The following is an 18,088-nucleotide window of genomic DNA, read 5'->3' on the forward strand; positions in this document are numbered from 1 at the left end:
AATGATAAGATTAAAAATAAAATTAATGAAATAAAATTTTTTTAAATGTAAAACTAAATCTTTAATTTGGACATTGTTGTTAAGTTGCACTATCATATTTTTTCTTTATATTTTTAAATATAAAAACAGAAAAATTAAACTTAATAGATAATGAAATAATAATATAGATATATATTTTGTAGTTGATTACTTTTATAAATATTTGAATTATTTTTATTCATTATGTAACTTAAATTTTAGTAGCATTTTTCTTTCAATTATATTACATAGACTTATAAATTATTCGTCTTTACGAAAGTATCGTATTAGCATATGAAAGACAAACACTTAGTAAGTAAATTTCATTCATTGGCTAAACATTCCATCATTTCATAGAGAAAAACCCTTCTTTTTAATGGGTGATTTTTAATAACAAACTTTATAATAACCAAATTTGGCTCACAAATAAGATATCTAAAATATTGGTATATAAAGATATCCATTAAAATAAATAATTAATATATTAAAGTATAAGTAAAAATGATAATATATCAAAGTATAAGTAAAAATGATATGATTATAAAGATTAGGCTAGGGTATCCTTTCATTAAGAATCATGCTCTTTGAGATATCATTTCAGTGTTATTAATTATATTTATTACATTGTATTTCTCTTCAAAAATGCTTTGTACTGAAACCATATTTATGAAAAGGCTTAATGTATTTTTCTATGGCATGTAATTTCTTTACATCATTCTCTATTCTTGGTTTTGTCATAGTTGGTAACACAAGATGATATGAACCTTTGAGTGTTGAACAAAATTGTCAAACACAAAGAGAGTCATCTTAATTCAATAATTTGCAGAATGTTAAACTTCTACAATGAATTGTTATCATGAGACTTATTTGCATTGGCATCAATATTTTTTGGAAGTTAAGTCGGTTGTATTTGTTCTTGGTGATATTGATACACTAATTGATTAAGATATGTTCTCTTATGATTTGGATGTTTATAAGGAGTTGTCGTAACATGATTTCACATTATTTTATTGGTAGCATTTACTTTTTTACTTGTGGAATATCATTTTCTTCATGCCCTAATGTTGCTTGGTTGGTCATTTAGCGTTTGACTCAATGTATCAATATTCTTTTATAAAAATATTTTACATTTTAAAGTAATATATTATAAAATTTGGAGGTATTTGTTAATATATTCATTTCTGTATTTATATTTATTACATTGCATTTCATGCTTTGTACTCAAACCATATTTATGAAAAGGTTTAATGTATTTTTCTATGGTTTGTAATTTCTTTACATCATTTTCTATTCTTGATTTTGTCATAGTTGGTAGCACAAGACGATATGAACCTTTGAGTGTTGAGCAAAATTGTCAAACAGAAAGAGAGTCATCTTAATTTAATAATTTGTAGAATTTTAAACTTCTACAATGAATTGTTATCATGAGAATTATTTGCATTGGGATCAATATTTTTTGGAAGATAAGACAGTTGTATTTGTTCTTGGTGATATTGATACACTAATTGATTAAGATATCTTCTATTATGATTTGGATGTGATGTCTATAAGGAGTTGTTGTAACATGATTTCACATTATTTTGCTGGTATCATTTACTTTGTTTATTTGTGGAATGTGATTTTCTTCATGCCCTAATGTTGCTTGGTTGGTTATTGAGCGTTTGACTGAATGTATCAATATTAGTTTATAAAAATATTTGACATTTTAAAGTAATATATTATAAACTATGGAAATATTTTTTAATATATTCATTTATGTATTTATGATAAAGCATTTAAAATATCTATATTTTTACTTTACGAGAGATTACTTATTTATGTGAGTAAATTCATGTTACCTAGCCGTCCAAGATTTGTCCTTAGCATGGATCATATGGTGTTTTTCTTGATTTGGTATCTTGGTTTCATAAAAGTAGATATTTCATGCCATTGTAATATATAGCATTTGTAATTGTAAGTTGATTTTCTAATTAATATCTAATTTGAGGAGACTTTAAACTTTTGCATAGTAGAAAAATTATTAAAATAATTTATTTATAATGTTGATTAATTTAATATATTTATTATAATTTTTCAATTTAAAATAAATTAAAGTATTAAGTGTATTATATTTTTCAATTAACATTACTATTGTTTTGATTTTTTAAAGCGAAAGTAATTAGAATGATTTAAAGAACTTAAAAACTTATTTTAAGTTTTTTGAAGTTTTAAATATCCATCCATCATTATTATTTTTTTAAATTTATCCACAATATTAAATTTGTATCATTATCATTTTTTAAACAATTTTAATAACAAAATTATTAATATCTTAATTATATGTCTTCTTTATTTTAACTAAGCAGCAGATACTCACTACTATGTTTTTAAGTTGATAGGTTCATCTATCACTTACACAAATAATAGATTAAAATGAATAAATATAATATTAAAGTTTATAAAAAAAACCATCCACAAATAGAGTTCTTATTATCTTTGCTTAGCCAAAGATAATGCAATCATGAATTATCTTGTTATTTTAATTGTATTTTTTATTAATATAAATTTGTATGTCTTTATTGGTTTTTACTCCAATTTAACTATATCTAAACTAAGCTAGAGTAGCTACTTTGTAGCCCTTGTTCAAATGTGGGAGCTGGTTCATATATTTCGAAGTTCAGTAATTAAACTAAGCGATAGGAAACACTAGCTATGCGGCCTTGTTCCCTAGTGTTTTACATATTTTTTATGATCATATATATTATAATATAGTAAGTTTACAACACATATTTTACATATTTACAAAACAATTATATGATTTATTTAAAGAATATATATTTACGATATTTTTTATTCATCCATTTTTGTGATGTAGGTAACAAATTAAGATGCGACGGAAACAAGAAACTAATATGACCAAACGTAGAATGTGAAGTGATATGCCAAGTTATCTGGAGGGAATACCAGCTAGTGAAACCAAATGCCAGATTGTAAGGTGATGTGACAATTGAAGGTACCACATCGCCTTTTCATGACCAATAAAAATTGCTTGCGTGAACATGAAAGATAGTGAAGAGGTGTGGACAATCCAAAAGTGTCAATCATAATGGTCATAATGAAAAGTGTATAGAAACATTATTAGAACCAACATGATCGAAAGTCTAAAAGCCAAGCAATAAAGATCAGAAATGTCGTAATTCACAAAAATGCCAGTAAAGAAGGGAGTTTTTCAAAATTAAAATAGAGGGTCCCCATATTTTGTGTGGCAAAAATATGGGGGGGTTGTGGCCAACAACATTGGCGACTCACTGGGAAGAAGCAATTATCTCTAGTTTAAAGATACGTAACCTGTAAAAATGAAGGAATTATAGTTAGATTATTCAAAATGCCAAATTCAAATATCCTAGTAGTTTCGTCCCTATCATGTACCGTTAACAAATGAAAATCACATCCATTATTGTTTATGAACTTATAAAAATTCACCCCATGAATCCAATGTATTCATCAAATTTGTATATTCAATAGTCAACTTGGCCAGCAATCAGTTTTCAAGAAAACAAGGTAATCAAGTAAGTCATAGTTTCAAATTAACTCCCATACTAAATGCATGGCCATTGTTGCCATCAGGCATCTATAGCCTCGACAAGGATGCCTTTTAACCCTTTTAAGGTGTTAGTGTCCCATCTATTATGAATAAATACATAGTTGCAAAAGATTGTCTTAAACTTATTCAAAGGTCAACAGAAGATCATTGTCCTAGCTTGGTAACCAGATGATGACAATGCCATTCACAGGATCTAACACAATGAACAAGTCGGCTCGTGATGAGACCTCTTATCTTGCAACCTTACGGTCGAAAGCAATTACTTTGGCTTGGTGACCAATAATGGTAATGTCAAAATGTCAGAACCTATGATCATGGTAGGTCGGCTCGTGATGAGACCTCTTATCCTTCAATTGACCATTTTTTAATTTTTTTAGGTTTAACTATGGTTATTGTTAATCTCATAGAGATTACTTAATAGATGGGGTGACAGATTGCTCCTTAAGAGCAAGGGATGGCGTAAAAAGTTTTAAGGTAACTAATATTTACTTGATTAGATTTTCTCCCCAAGAACTGAATACCTTAAGTAATTTTTGTTAAACATATTTTGCTTTCTTGAAAATGGGGTTAAAATATAGTTCATTAGAAAATGATGGAAAGACTTAAACACAAAGAACCAAAACCAAGGACTTCACTGGTTAGGAAAGCTGAAAATGGGCATAATGACATCATCTTCATTGAAGTATTCCTTAAAGATAAGGTTTCATTTAAAGATAACATAGCATAAAAATCACTTGCCCAATGATTATGCCAAGTTGAATGAAAAAAATATTCCCCCATTTTATTGGAAAGTGAAATGAAAACAAAGTCAAACCAAATTGAAACGAATGCTAGCAAATTAGGAGGAAAACAATCGAGAGAATGAGCCCTCAAATAAATTTTACAAGATAACATAAAAGAAATTAACATAAAAAAAAATCTATAAGATGATTATTACGTTAAAATTAAAGATTTTATCTTGTAAAGTAATTTGTTAATAAGGCTCATTCGATAACCTATTTATGATGCATTTGTAGGAGCTTTCTTTCTTTTACAAATCTTGCTTAAAAATTTATTTTGCAGTCTTTAAAGATCAATTTTTAGGAATAAGACTAACAATTAGTTTCAAAAAGAGTATAAATGAAATAGGAAGCAAAATTTGGAAGAGGAAAAAGAATTCCCTGAATGCATTATGATGATTGTTCTTCACAACTGCTTTTGCTAGCAAAATCAAATGTTCAAATCAAACTCATGAAAACCTGCAAAAGAGAGAAGACAAGGATAAGAAAATATAACTAAAAGAGAAAACAAAAGCAAAGAACTAAGAAGAAATGAAGATCAACATATACACATACCTGAGAGAAATGCATACCAAATTACCTTGTGAATTTTGACATCCTCATATGAAGAGTATATAAAAATAGGCAAGACAAGTTACATTTATCTCCAAGTTTGCATATGTTGAAAATCATCAATTATTGAAACTAAAAACTAAGCAATATGCTACAAAGATTCTTAACAAGACAAGGTAAAAGAGTTTGACATATGAATAAAGTGAATGAGAAGATATTGTATGCCAAAGTTGAAAGCTTTGTCTTGTAAGATCTTTTTATTAATGTAAAATATAATCTTAATCATAATGAAATTATGTTTACGAAAGGTAGAAATGAGCATTATAATTGAGTTAACATCTTAGAATATGAGGTTTAGACTTATAAGTTTTTTTTTTTTAACAAGATCATTTACTGTTATATTATAAAAACTTCAGCAGAGGAACAAGTCATGTTACATATATTGGAGGAAGCGAAGCTGAATGGATCCAAAACGGGCACGCAGACCCTTGATCCGATTCACTAGACTTGAGATTTAAAACTTGAAAGAGATAACGGCTATATTGTCGTATGAACTGTCCTAAGAGCAAGCAGTATTTACATGTCATAAGAAATTTACATAAATTGATTCACTGAATCATCGGACGGTGGCTCTTTTTTGTCACTGATCTTTGTAGAAGCTTCCCCTTGCATGCTTTGGGTCATAGTTTTTATGTGGTTGATGGCTTCTTCCAGGTGGTTGCACTACTCTTTGAGGCTTTCTATTTCCACCCTTTGTTTTTCCAGCTTTTTCCTCTTGGATTTGCTATCTGCCTAAAATTCTTCTTTGAGCTCGTTGAAGTGCTTGACAAAACAGGCAATCATGAAGCAGTGTGCTTTACACAGGGTGCAACTGTTGTTGGTGATGACACGGTCGAGAGGATTTTCAGACATTGGTGACGAGCCTTTTATAGTCTTGGTTAACTTGGAGCAGAGCTTAAAAGAGATGCTGCAGAGGAGAGAAGAAAGGTTGACAGCGGTTTTATAGGGAGCAGACAGGCGGAGCAAGTGAATGGGAGAGGGGCAGATCAGGAAAATGCTCGTGGCTCCACAGAGATAGGACGGGAAAAAGGGAGAAGCAGCGGCAGGGGGGAGCAGCTTCTGAGGATGGGAACAGAGAAGAAGGCGAGAGGGTGGAGACAAATATACAAGGAAGCTGAGAGTTGAGGAGCGGTGACTGACGAGGTTGAAAGAATCTGATACAAATAGACAGAGAAACAGTTAGAGAAAAAGAGAATACAGTCCCGTAAAATACGATCAATACCTCGCCAGGAAGAGTTTGGAGAACTGTTACTACTGAGTGGCACTGAGAGCGAACTCGGCCGACTGTTGCTCAAGCTTTTGGCCACCTAAGGCGATCGCTAGGAGGCACGACTGAAGCACAAGCCTTTCCCAATATGGCAGAAAGAGATTGAAGCACTGAACTGGTTGATCTGAGACCCATCATGTTGTATATAAGCCAACTCAGAGGACGGGGCCTCTGAATGCGTATCATGCTGGTCAGAGATTTGCCTATCCCAAATGTCATTTCGAGAATTTCTAGAGCAGCCTTTGAGGATTGTTAGGTGACCGATGCCTAACTTCTGATTGCTTTTGTCACGGGACTCTTCCCAGTCCATTATCCAGTGTAGATTTTCCATGGTCCTGTAGATTTCGTTGACAGAGATTTTGATGTGATGATGGACATTGTCAGTGAGGAGGGAATCATAAGCCCAAAAGCAAGAGTGAATGGGAGGGGCAGACTTATTAATGATTTGACTGATATAGTTTTGGGTCTCGAGCTCGGCTGAGGAGGGAGCCGACTTATGGAATTGGTTTCTCATAAGTGTGATCATTCTCTCGGACCTGTCCTGTGGGTCTGTTGACTGCGCTGCTGGCTAGGGAATCCGCCTTGGTGTTGTGTTTTCTCATGACATGCTTGTATTGGATGTTCCCCAGCTGATTTGAATTGTCCTTGATCCTTTGCTTGATTCTGATGAGGGCCTGTTTCTTGAAATCTCCCCCGGAAGCCATAGCTGCAATCACGATTGCCGAATCTCCAATTATGATTGGATTTTTTGCTTGCAATTTTTTCAAGATGCAGGTACCTAGGAGAAGACTATAGGCCTCTGCCATATTGTTCGTCATGTTTCCCAAACCCCATTCATAAGTGGTGATAACTTGCCCATTTTGGTCAGTGATTATACCCCCTGCCCCTGCTTGTCCAAGGTTATTTTTGGATGCGACATCGAACTGGAGGGTGAAATTATTTTGCTCTTGTATCCACTGTTCAATGTCTTCTTGGGATCCCCTGAGTTTCCAATTTTTTTCCCCCTTACCTAGCTTTGCTGAAGTCTGCTTATTCTCGGAATAGACCAATTGGAATTTGTTGTACCATTCTTCCTCTTCCTTGTGCCAAGTGGAATGATCGATTTTTTTGACAGTGTTTGCACTAATCATTTCAGCAACTAGGCCTAGAGTTTTGGCCAAAGTGCGAGCTGGGTTTGGAGTTTGGTTTTTAAAGATGCAGTTATTCCTAGTTAGCCATATTTTCCAACATAGAGTAGAAGGAATACATTTCCATAGGCGAGTGATGGTGGATTTTCCTTTTCTAGCATGAGGGTAGCTTTTCTCCCAGTTTCTGTTGAGGGTTGTGAGCTGATTGAGGTTTTCTCTGGAGGGCCTCAGAGGGCTGATAATTTGGTTCCAGCAGTGTTGAGCAAAAGGGCAATCTAGGAAAAGATGTTGACTGCTCTCCTCCTCCGAGCAGCAGAGACAGCAAATTGAGGGACCATGGATTCCTTTTTTTTGAGATTTTCTGCAGTGAGGATCTTTCCTTTAAGGGGAGTCCACACAAAAAAAATTATCTTTGGGAGGCATTCAGTTTTCCACACTGCTGACCGAAGATTCCAGTTGTCTAGATTGTTGCTGGAATGGAGGAGTTTATAACCATCTTTAACAGTGAATTGACCTCCGGTAGGATCCCAGATGAAGTTGTCATGAACAATTTTATTTAAAGGAGCTGCTCCCTTCAGCGTTTTCTTGAGATCTGCCCATTGACTATTAAGGTGATTTGGGAGGGGAAGGTCCCTCCAAGCAGACCAACAATTGTGATCCCAAACCGATATATCAAATAAGGAATGCAAGTTTTTTGCCTCCATCCATAATTTCAGGGGTCTGAACTGCTGGAGGAGGTTTCTTGGCTCCGATCCCATAATTCTATCAGTCCAAAGATTTATTTCTTTACCATTTCCAGGAGACTTTGAGATATGGTTTTTGATTTAGGGGATGACTTTTTTGATAAGTTTCCAAACCGGGGTGCATGGTCTTTCCACTATCAAATCATTGAGAACCTTGGAGTGCTGCCCATTTAAGTATTTCCTTTTGAGAGCCTCAACCCACCAGTTGTCCTTTTCCATTAGCATTCCACACTAGTTTGAAGCCCATCGCTTTATTGGTAAGGCTCAAAATTTTGATTGCTATGCCTCCTTTTCAAAAGGGAGGGTTACCTGATCCCAGCGGACTAAGCTGAACTTTTTTGTATCTTGTTTCCCTCCCTGCCAGAGAAAGCCTCTCATGATTAACTCTAAATGTTTGTGAATACTGGCTGGGGCTAGAGTGACAGCATATTGATAAATGGGGAGGGCTGAGAGTAGAGCCTTTATGAGGGTGGTCCTTCCCGCAAGATTCAGCCATGACAGCCCCCAACTGTGGAGAAGCCCTCTCATTTTTTCAATCTGTTTATTCCAGATCTCAGATTTGACAACTTCTTTTGCCAAGGGAAGGCCAAGATAAGAAAAGTAGCTCCAGTTTCTTTGAGCTGGGATATCCATGATTAGAGAGATTCTTTGCATGACTTGGGGAGAGACATTCCAAGTGTATATTCTGCACTTATTGTTGTTTAACAAACCCCCTGAGACAGCCAGGAAGGTGTCCAGGATTCTCTTGAATCTCCTTGCGATTAAGCTTGAGGCGCCACCTATTAATAGTGTATCATCAGCAAAGAGCGAGTGGTTTATTTCTTTTATTCCTCTCGCTATGCTGATCCCTGTTATCTCCTTTTGCCTCCTTAGGTTTCCAGATGTATACTTAAGGTTTCTGCCATGATGGTATAAAGGAAGGGTGAGAGGGGGCAGCCTTGTCTCAATCCTCTGGAGCTTCGGAAGTAGCGGCTGGGCCTGCCATTGATTAGGGGAGTTGTCCAAGGATTTGAGATACATTCCATAATGATGCTTATGAACTTGTTGGAGAGTCCAAACTTCCAGAGGACAGCAGCATAGAATTGGTGATTGACCCTGTCAAAGGTGTTTTCCATGTCAAGTTTTATGATCATACCTCTTTCCTTTCTATGGAAACTATTGTGGATTGCTTCTTGGATCATAATAACATTGTCTGTTATTTGTGTTTTAGGGACGAATCCTCCTTGGTTTTCTGAGATAAGGGAGGGCAGAAGCTTTTTCAGTCTATTAGCCAGGATTTTGGTAACTATTTTGTAGGAGACATTGCAGAGGGAAATGGGTCTGAAACGATCAAAGGAGAGGGGATTAGGGTCCTTGGGGATAAGCGCCAAGTGGGAGGATTTAGTGTAATCACCCATCTTGGTTTTTTTGAAAATGTTTTTGATCATCCTTACTAAGTCTTTCTTTATAATATCCCAGTGAGTCCGGTAGAAATCAGATGTGAAACCATCAGGTCCGGGGGCCTTGTCCGGCTGCATGCTGAAGACGGCTTCCCTTATTTCTTCCTCTGAAAAATCTTGATCCAGCTCTCTGTTTTGGCGCTCAATGATTTTACATTCGACTGGTTGTAGAAATTCCACGCTGTCCGTATACTAGGGGTCTGCAGATAAGAGACTTTTGAAGTGATTGTGGGCAGCTTCTTTGATTTCCTCTTGTTCTTTTAATTCTTTCCCCTCAGCAGTGATTTTCTCAATTTGATTTCCTGCTCTTCTGAGCTTGAGGTTATTATGGAAGAACAAGGTGTTCTTATCTCCCACCCTGAGCCAGAGACACCTCAATTTCTGTCTCAACTCCTCTTCCTCTTCTTTGTTCTGCCTGTATAGTTCCCTGAACATTTCATTTTCCTGAAGTTTCTCTTCCTTTGAGATTTGTTGATCCTCCTTTTCCTGATTCCATTTTTCAAGTTTTCTGTGTAGCTCGATTCTTTTGTTTTTCTCTAATATTGCATTCTCTTTTGCCCACTTTTTTATTGTTGTCCTTAGGGATTTTAATTTGCATTCCCAGACATAGTGAGGGGAGCCAATGACTTCTGTCTCCCAGCTTTCCTTGATGATCTTGCAGAAGTCCTCCCTGTTATCCCAAATTTTATTGTATTTGAACAGGATAGGGCCGAGATTTCCTATTATGTCTAGAATCAAAACCACAGGCTTGTGATCTGATGCAGTAGCATGGACAATCTTACTTTTTATTGAGGAGAAACCTGCAGCTATTCTTCCATGAATCAAGATCTTGTCCAATCTCTTTTTGATGTTATGAATTCCTGCTCTCTTGTTGCTCCATGTGAATTTACCATTGCAAGGTGGAAAATCGATGAGTTTATGAGTTTCTATTATTATTTCCAAAGCATTTCTTGAAGGGTCAGCAAGGAATTTCCCTCCGATTTTTTCTTCAATGTTCCTAATTAGGTTCAAGTTGCCACCCAAATCTATGTTCATGTTTTGACATGCCTGTAGCTCTGAATTGATAGATTCCCAACAGAATGCTTTATCCCTATAGTGATTTGGGGCATAGATGTTGAGCACGGTAAATTCTTCTTTTGTGAGTTTGTTTTTGAGGTCAGTTCTAACCCACCAGTAGGTTGAGTTTTGTCTGATGAGGTCCCATTTTCTCTTGTTCCACAGTGTACCTATTCCTCCTGAGGCGCCCAATGAATCTGTCGTTGTTCCTGCAAATCTTTTGTATCTTTTTGTAATAGATTGAAAGTCTTGGTTGGACATTTTGGTCTCTTGGATTAGGAAAACATCTGGTTGCTCATGACTGATTAAATCCCGGGCTGCATTGGATTTTAGAGAGGAGCCCAGTCCCCTACAATTCCAAGAGACCAAAATCATTACTTACTGGTTTTTTGGTGAGCCCCGCTCTTCTCCTTTGTCTTTTCCCCGCTTCCTTTTTGCTTGTCCAAGAAAGAGTCCATCGGTTGTTGTGTGCCCATGGCCATTTCTTTAGCTGTTGTTTCGTCTCTTATTTCTTTATTTGATTTTCTGCCTGCTTTTTTCGGAGGGTCTGAGGTGTATCTTGCTTCTTTGAGTTTGTTTCTTGTTAGGATACGCTCAATGGTAGGGGGAGGGGAGGGGAGGGGATGAGAAGGGGAAGGAAGGACTGCTAGAGCAGTGGCTGAGGGAGAGGAAGGGGGGGAGGAAGGGTCCTCATCTGCCAGTGATTCAAAGGGGTTGGAGGAGGAGGGGAAAGGCTGAGTCAAGATGGGAGGGGGAGGAAGGGGGGCAACTTGGGGTTCCGGGGGGGTTTGGGTTTAGGGCCAGACTGAATGGGGTTTGATTTATTTTTTTCACCTACTCCCATGTGCCTTCACTAGCTTCAGCATTTTCATTCATTTCATTTACTTTTAGCTTACTACACCTATTAGCAAAATGACCATATTCATGGCATACCTTACATTTGAACGGAATTTGTTCGTAGTCCAGCTGTTGTATATGTGTCCATTGGTCCACTTTGATCTTGATAGCTTCCGGCAGGCCTTTTCCTAAGTCGACTTCAACACAGATCCTTGCACAAGCATGCATATTATCCTTTGGTTCACATCTGTCAATGTATTTTCCCACATCGTTCCCAATAGCTTTAACCAATTCATCACCCCAACAATGCAGGGGAAGGTGAGGCAAGCGAACCCAAACCGGAACTGCACTTGGGATGTCCATTTCCGGGTCAAAGTCAGGGGACCATCGTCCGTTCAAGTAAATACCTCTCGAGTCCATGAAGTAGGGACCGTTTCTGAAGATAAGATTCTGGTCTTCTTTGGTTTCGAAGAGGAAGGTGTAGTAGCCCCTTCCACAGAACCTTATGGCGATTTTCCCTTGAATGTTCACGTTCCAGTTGCGCTAAACCCATTTCTGAACCACTCTAGGAGAAGGCCAAAGACCAGTAAACTGACCTACCAAACCTCTCTCAGCAAAAGAGATCATTGCCTTCCTTGGAAGACTGGGAGGAAGTGAGATTTCTAGAATGTCAGCCAACTTCTTAACAAACTTGGATGCTGTATGTCGGATTCTTGAGGAGTGGTTTCGAAAATGAGAGAAGCAAAAATTTCCGCCTGTTCTTCATTGTCTTGCTGAGAAGGAACAGTCCCAGCCATGGGAGGGGAAGAGGGAGGTCTGACTCGGCACTGATCAGAGGAGGGCGAGGACCAAAAGTTGAAAAGGATAGGGAGGGAGAAAGCGGCCCCGCAGCTGGGGCTGCCGAGCAGGAAACCTGAGAAGGACCTCAGGATGAATGCGAAGGGCGAGAGCACCAGAGAAAACAAAGGAGCGGGGCCAGCAGTCAGGGGAACAGGCAGGGGAGAGCCCAACAGCAAGGCTGCTAGGCGGGAGGCCTGCGGGAGGCCAGTCGAGGGCCACAGAGAGTAGAGGAGCAGCAGCGCGGGAGCTCCTGTTCCAAAAAAAAAAAAAAAACCTTAGACTTATAAGTTAACGATCAAATGTCAAACTTTAAAAATGAGAAATCTCAAAATTAAAAAGATGATAAATAAATTGTAAGATCTCATCCTTTATTCGTTAGAATACCATAATTGCTTTATTTTGGAAAAAAAATATAAAATCAAACCAAACAAAGCTAAATTAATTTCTACTCTGACTCTTTTTGAAGGAAAATGACTAGGTATAGTCATATTTCCAATGCAACCAAGCAACATCTTTACTACCTGTTGAAATAAACACTACATATGTTAGCAGAAGAAAAAGGGCAATTATTAAACTATGTAAAAAAATCCTAGAATTGTTATGCATGTTAATTCCTAAAATGAAGATAGAAGAAATTTAAAATCTGTAAGTTTCTTGCTAAAGGAATTTTTTAATTGTAAATATAATCTATCATAATATGTACAATCTAAAGGGTTAGAGATATTACCTTTAAGGATCCATCAAGATCTTGCTTTTGAAAATTGTAAAAGATGGGAAGTATTAACATCAATTATTTCTAGGAATTTACAAAAACTATCGTTTTCCCTTGTGAGACATTGATCATAATAATGAAGAGAAAAAGGAGGAAGATCCTTAAAGGCATCTATTATATCTACATAAAAATTAAGGCAACTAGTAAACCCATGATTATCTACAAATGTAAGAGGGTCACTAGATGATTGTATCAAGCCTTTAACATAACAAGTTTTGTGTATAAGATTGTTGTGAGTAATATCAAAAACTTGTAGTAGAGACTGATGATCCAAATCAAAATGGAAAGAAGTGGGTTTGTACTCATAAAAATGAATTAAATGATCCAAGTTCCTCAATATCAGGATAGACGTTAAAAACCACATTATTTTCATGTGATTTATAAGAATCTTCAATGTTGTGAAAAGGAGAAGTTTCTAAATTGATATCAATAAGTAAAGATGCTCCTTGAATTTCATGATATAGTTGGTTCTTAATATTTGAACTAGTAAATATTCCAACAGGTTGATCCATACAATGATAACCAGAAAATAAAGTAAGGGAACTTCCCTCAAAATCATCATTTTTAATTTCTCTCGTTAAATCATTAAATGATTTCTGGTTTAATAATGCGTCATTTTCCATTAAAATAGAATCTAGCCCATTCTCAGAATGAGAATTACTATCATGTTTATTTCTTAAATCTTGATGTTGTGTATAATTTAATTCTATTGAACTTGATTCGTTATCACAAACATGAGGAGAAATGGTAAAAACATTTTCATACGTAAGATTATCTCCTAATGTTGATGGTTGAAAAAGGTTTTCATTTGAAGATTCAATAGGATTAATTGTAGGATCAAGATTTACTAAAGGTGATTCCTCTTTATGTTCATTATAAGTTCTTACATTATATTCTTGAACAACAGAGGTAAATTTCTCAATTAAAATTTTCTTAGGGGGTAATTCATCATGACGAAATCTATAGCAAAATAACATAAATCTATCTAAAAACTCGCTAACAATTTCATCTTCATAGATTGTCAAGTTATCAAATTCTAAGCACAATTTCTCATAACTATAATTGTGATGAGCCAAAAAGAATACTTGCATGAGGTGATTCCAAGAGTGAATGCACTTAGCCGGTAGCATCTTGTACCACTCCCAAATTCTTCCTTGAAGCCTGAGAGTAAATAATCTACAAATTTCAATGTCATTAGTGATGTTAAAACATTTACATTTATGTATAAATTGATCAACATGATCTAAATCAAAAATGAAACTCTCACCATCATATTGCAATTCAGATATCGATTCAAGTTGTCTCTTGGGTATACCTCTGGTAGGGTTGCGTGAGCTAAAAGCATGACCCAAAGTAGGAATGCAAATAAGAGCAATGGCTAGTAAAAAAAAACGTTAAAACAAGACTTCACACAGATCAACTAGCTCAAGCCCTCCTTCTAGCGCAAAAAATGTTGATGGGAAAAACTGTCTGCCATCAACATCAGGGGAGACCACCCAGTCAGGACCTTAAAGCTGCTCCTTTTCTGTTTGGAATGATGGTTCTGACTTGTTCAATTGGGTCTAGTTACCCTCTTTCCCTTCCTATCAATTTGTGGTGTTTCTATTTCTTACAAACAACAAGAGAAATGTCATATTTACCTTCTTGAAAAGAAGTAAATCCTTAAGTTGAATTAATGGCTCAGCTAAACCACACCTAGGGTTAACCTATGTCAATCTAAGTGTTAGTCTAGCCTGGATGTATTATACTAACCTATGCATTACTATATTGAATGTGTCTTAATGTTATCCTAATATCTCCTAAATAATATTACCTAATATAATCCTAATAGAAAATAATTAAACTAAATCTAATATGTATTGTATTACTAAATGTTATTTTATTATATAATCTAACTATATTAAAACAGTTAATCCTAGGGAACGTTAATATTCTAATTAAAAAATAAATCTAGTTAAGTATTCTATTAACTACTATTCACTATCTAATTAAGTCAAACTTCCATATTAATAGTTAAGTTAATCTGTAATTCTATTAACTTAGCTTTACAAAATAAAACAAGTTGAATAAATATTAAAGTTGATTTAAATATTACAAAGAAAATGAAACTTTACAAAGGATCTAGGATACACAATTTAAATTTAAAAGTTTAAATTAATATACAATAAATTACATTTTCTTTATATTGATCTTTAATGGTGTAAATTAAAGAATAGATCAACATAAAGATTTAATCAAATTGAAGGTTGATCAAACCAAAGTTTAATGATTTTTTGCTTCTTTAAGAGAGGAATTGATGCAATGGCAAAGAAAATGCAAGTTAATCTATCTTAATTGGGGCAGAATATATATTCTAATCCTAATTAAGAGCAAAATGCAAAAAGGAAGAAGGAACATAATAGTTTGAAATTTAGAATGAGATAAAGGCAATAAGCCAAGGAAATAATTACAATACCTATTCCTTGTTCAAGCAAATGTGAACAAGCAAATATCCGATAAATATTGAATGAACATCAACTTGAAAACATTTCTAAATTTAGATGGAACCATTCGCATTAGAACAAAATGATATTATGTCATATCATTGAAATAGTTCAAACAATCTAACATATATAATGCAAGACACTTATTAATTTATGTTGATAGATATCTAACCACCTAAATCAATAAGGGTATGTTCACATGTTGCATTCTATTTCAAATTCATTAGTATCTAACCTTGCCAGATAGCTGGACAAGATTTTCATTTGAGTATAAATTGTTTACATTCAAACAATAATGCTGGAAATAAAACAATCATACTCATTAAAATGAAACTGGATAATTTATTTAATAATGATCAGAGAAAAACAATAGTGCTTTGCTTCTAGTTACATAAAATAATAATGATCCATTGATTAAAAATAAATCAATCTCTTAAAATGACAGAAAACTACAATAGTGATTGTTCCCTGCCTCCTAAAGCCTCGATCTTCTGCCTGCATAAAAAGATTAAATTCACATTACAATAGTGCAAATGAGCTTAAATCTTCATGTGCAAACAAGTTGTGCTGCAAAAACATATGTATATATATGTATATATATGTATGTGTGTATATATATATATATATATATATATATATATGCTCCTTCGCCCTGCTATGGATTCAAATCCCCTGATCTAAAAAGGAATTACGATAACGTAATTCTTGCCCCATTAACATTACAAAACTCGATCTTGAATAGTTTGTAGCATGCTCCCTATCTGTGCTGATGATTCTTTCTATTTTTTCCTTCCATCTTTTACAACTCATGTATTCAAACTTGCCGGAACATATTGATTAAACATGAAAATACATGTTGGATGTGCGTTCTTTCAGAAACTGATTTGTCAAAATGAGGGAATATCCTTCTTTTGTGCAATGAGGAATTGTCTTTTGTGCCCTCGTTTTCACGTAATCTGATTCATAACTATTTGGCCAATTTAATGTTCTATTATAGCCGCTACAACACCACCCAAATTTTTGGGCATATTCAAAATTTTGGGTACCCCACCACTCACCCCGAAGCATGATCACACATATGCATAAGGGTTTGTGATAATGCATCATGACAGTAACCCTGCTTTGTCTTGGTCCTCCTCCCCTCGAGTGCATTAAGATTCCTCAAATTTCCATCTTACTCTGCGCCCTTGAATCTATAGCTACACCATTGCTTTTGCATCACATAAATTACTGGCAATTCATAAGTCCGGTAAGGTGCCTAAATGTTGTGTTGATTTTCAGTTTCGAGCACCTCTTGTTTTACTCATATAATTTAGTTGCAATTTTTTACTATCACCTCCAGATGAAATTATTTTCATAGTTTTAATTATTTATCCCTTTTCTTTGCAGGGATTTAAATGGAGCATAAGAGATATCATATGGGCACCACAGGTTCTAAACTCTGACAGGAGTGTCCTTGTTGAGTTTTTGCACCATGGAATACAGAATCAAGGGATTTCCAACCATTAAGGTATTTACTCCTGGAAAGCCCCCATTAGACTATCAAGGAGCAAACGATGCAAAACCAACAGCCGAATTTGCAATTCAACAGTTGAAAACTGTTGTTAAAGACCGGCTAAATGGGAAGACTGGATCAAATAAGAAAAGTTCATCCAGCTCATAAATAGAGCTCGCTTCAAGCGACTTTGATGACATTGTCCTCAAAAGTAAAGATCAATGGCTTGTTGAATGTTATGCTCGTATATTATGGAACAATATTTGCAATGCGAAAGGTAAACAATGCCATGGTTAATGAAGCACATACTTTGAAAGCTGCAATTATAAGACAACGCATGGGGACAACTAACCAACATTCACGTGAAGTAAATTGTTATTTTAATACATATTTGGGTGGATACCAAAGAAATGTTAAGGAGATTCATAATGGAACGACTGATCTAAAATTGTTGCTGCATATATCTCATGTTAAAAAAGGTTGATGTCAAGAGAATGCATGGATATTGCCAACAAAACATTACATGGAACGAGTGAGCTAATGTTTCAATGATACAACATTGAATGTGTCGCTCAGATGGTGACTGGAGCTCAACAACAAGAGGCCTGTCAAAATGTTGTATACTGAGACTATCACACTCCTTAGTGATTCATCCTCAACACACTTTTAATCAAAGAACTTAAAGGGAGTGGCATGGAATACATACCAAATGACACTTTTATTAAATTAGAATCATGCCACATGCCCGAGTGCTGGAACACACACATATATTTATGGTTATCGATAAACCATGCATAAAGGATCACCACCAAGCCTAGCGAGTCATGAATGACACGTTGTGGGAGTATGCACATAATATGCCATATGGTGGGCACAATGCGAGCCTTTATGAAAGGTGCATACATTTAGGTGTCAACAGAGCGCATTGGGTGCATACCATATCATGATGCCCATCGCAGAGAATAATGGAATATGGAGTGCGTTAACAGTCATTCCATGAAGAAAACTAAGCAATGTAGGAACCCACGATGTGTTCG

At 35.4% G+C, this 18,088-nt stretch overlaps 1 protein-coding gene across 1 annotated transcript; it reads right to left on the reverse strand.

Moving 5' to 3' along the window:
* Nucleotides 1-9,760: 9,760 nt before the first annotated feature.
* Nucleotides 9,761-10,885, reverse strand: LOC149138543 (uncharacterized). The gene has a single exon (XM_089450385.1). It carries the CDS (start codon nucleotides 10,883-10,885, stop codon nucleotides 9,761-9,763), a length of 1,125 nt encoding a protein of 374 aa, XP_089306511.1.
* Nucleotides 10,886-18,088: the final 7,203 nt, after the last annotated feature.

Source organism: Pinus tabuliformis, chromosome X (genome assembly GCF_031772625.1).
Source record: "Pinus tabuliformis cultivar Carrire ecotype Pingquan chromosome X, CPIR1, whole genome shotgun sequence".
Lineage (NCBI taxonomy): Eukaryota > Viridiplantae > Streptophyta > Pinopsida > Pinales > Pinaceae > Pinus > Pinus tabuliformis.

Bases quoted from the DNA above. Each gene is read 5' to 3' on its own strand.
- LOC149138543 (XM_089450385.1), bottom strand. From the start codon at position 10,885: ATGTCCAACCAAGACTTTCAATCTATTACAAAAAGATACAAAAGATTT.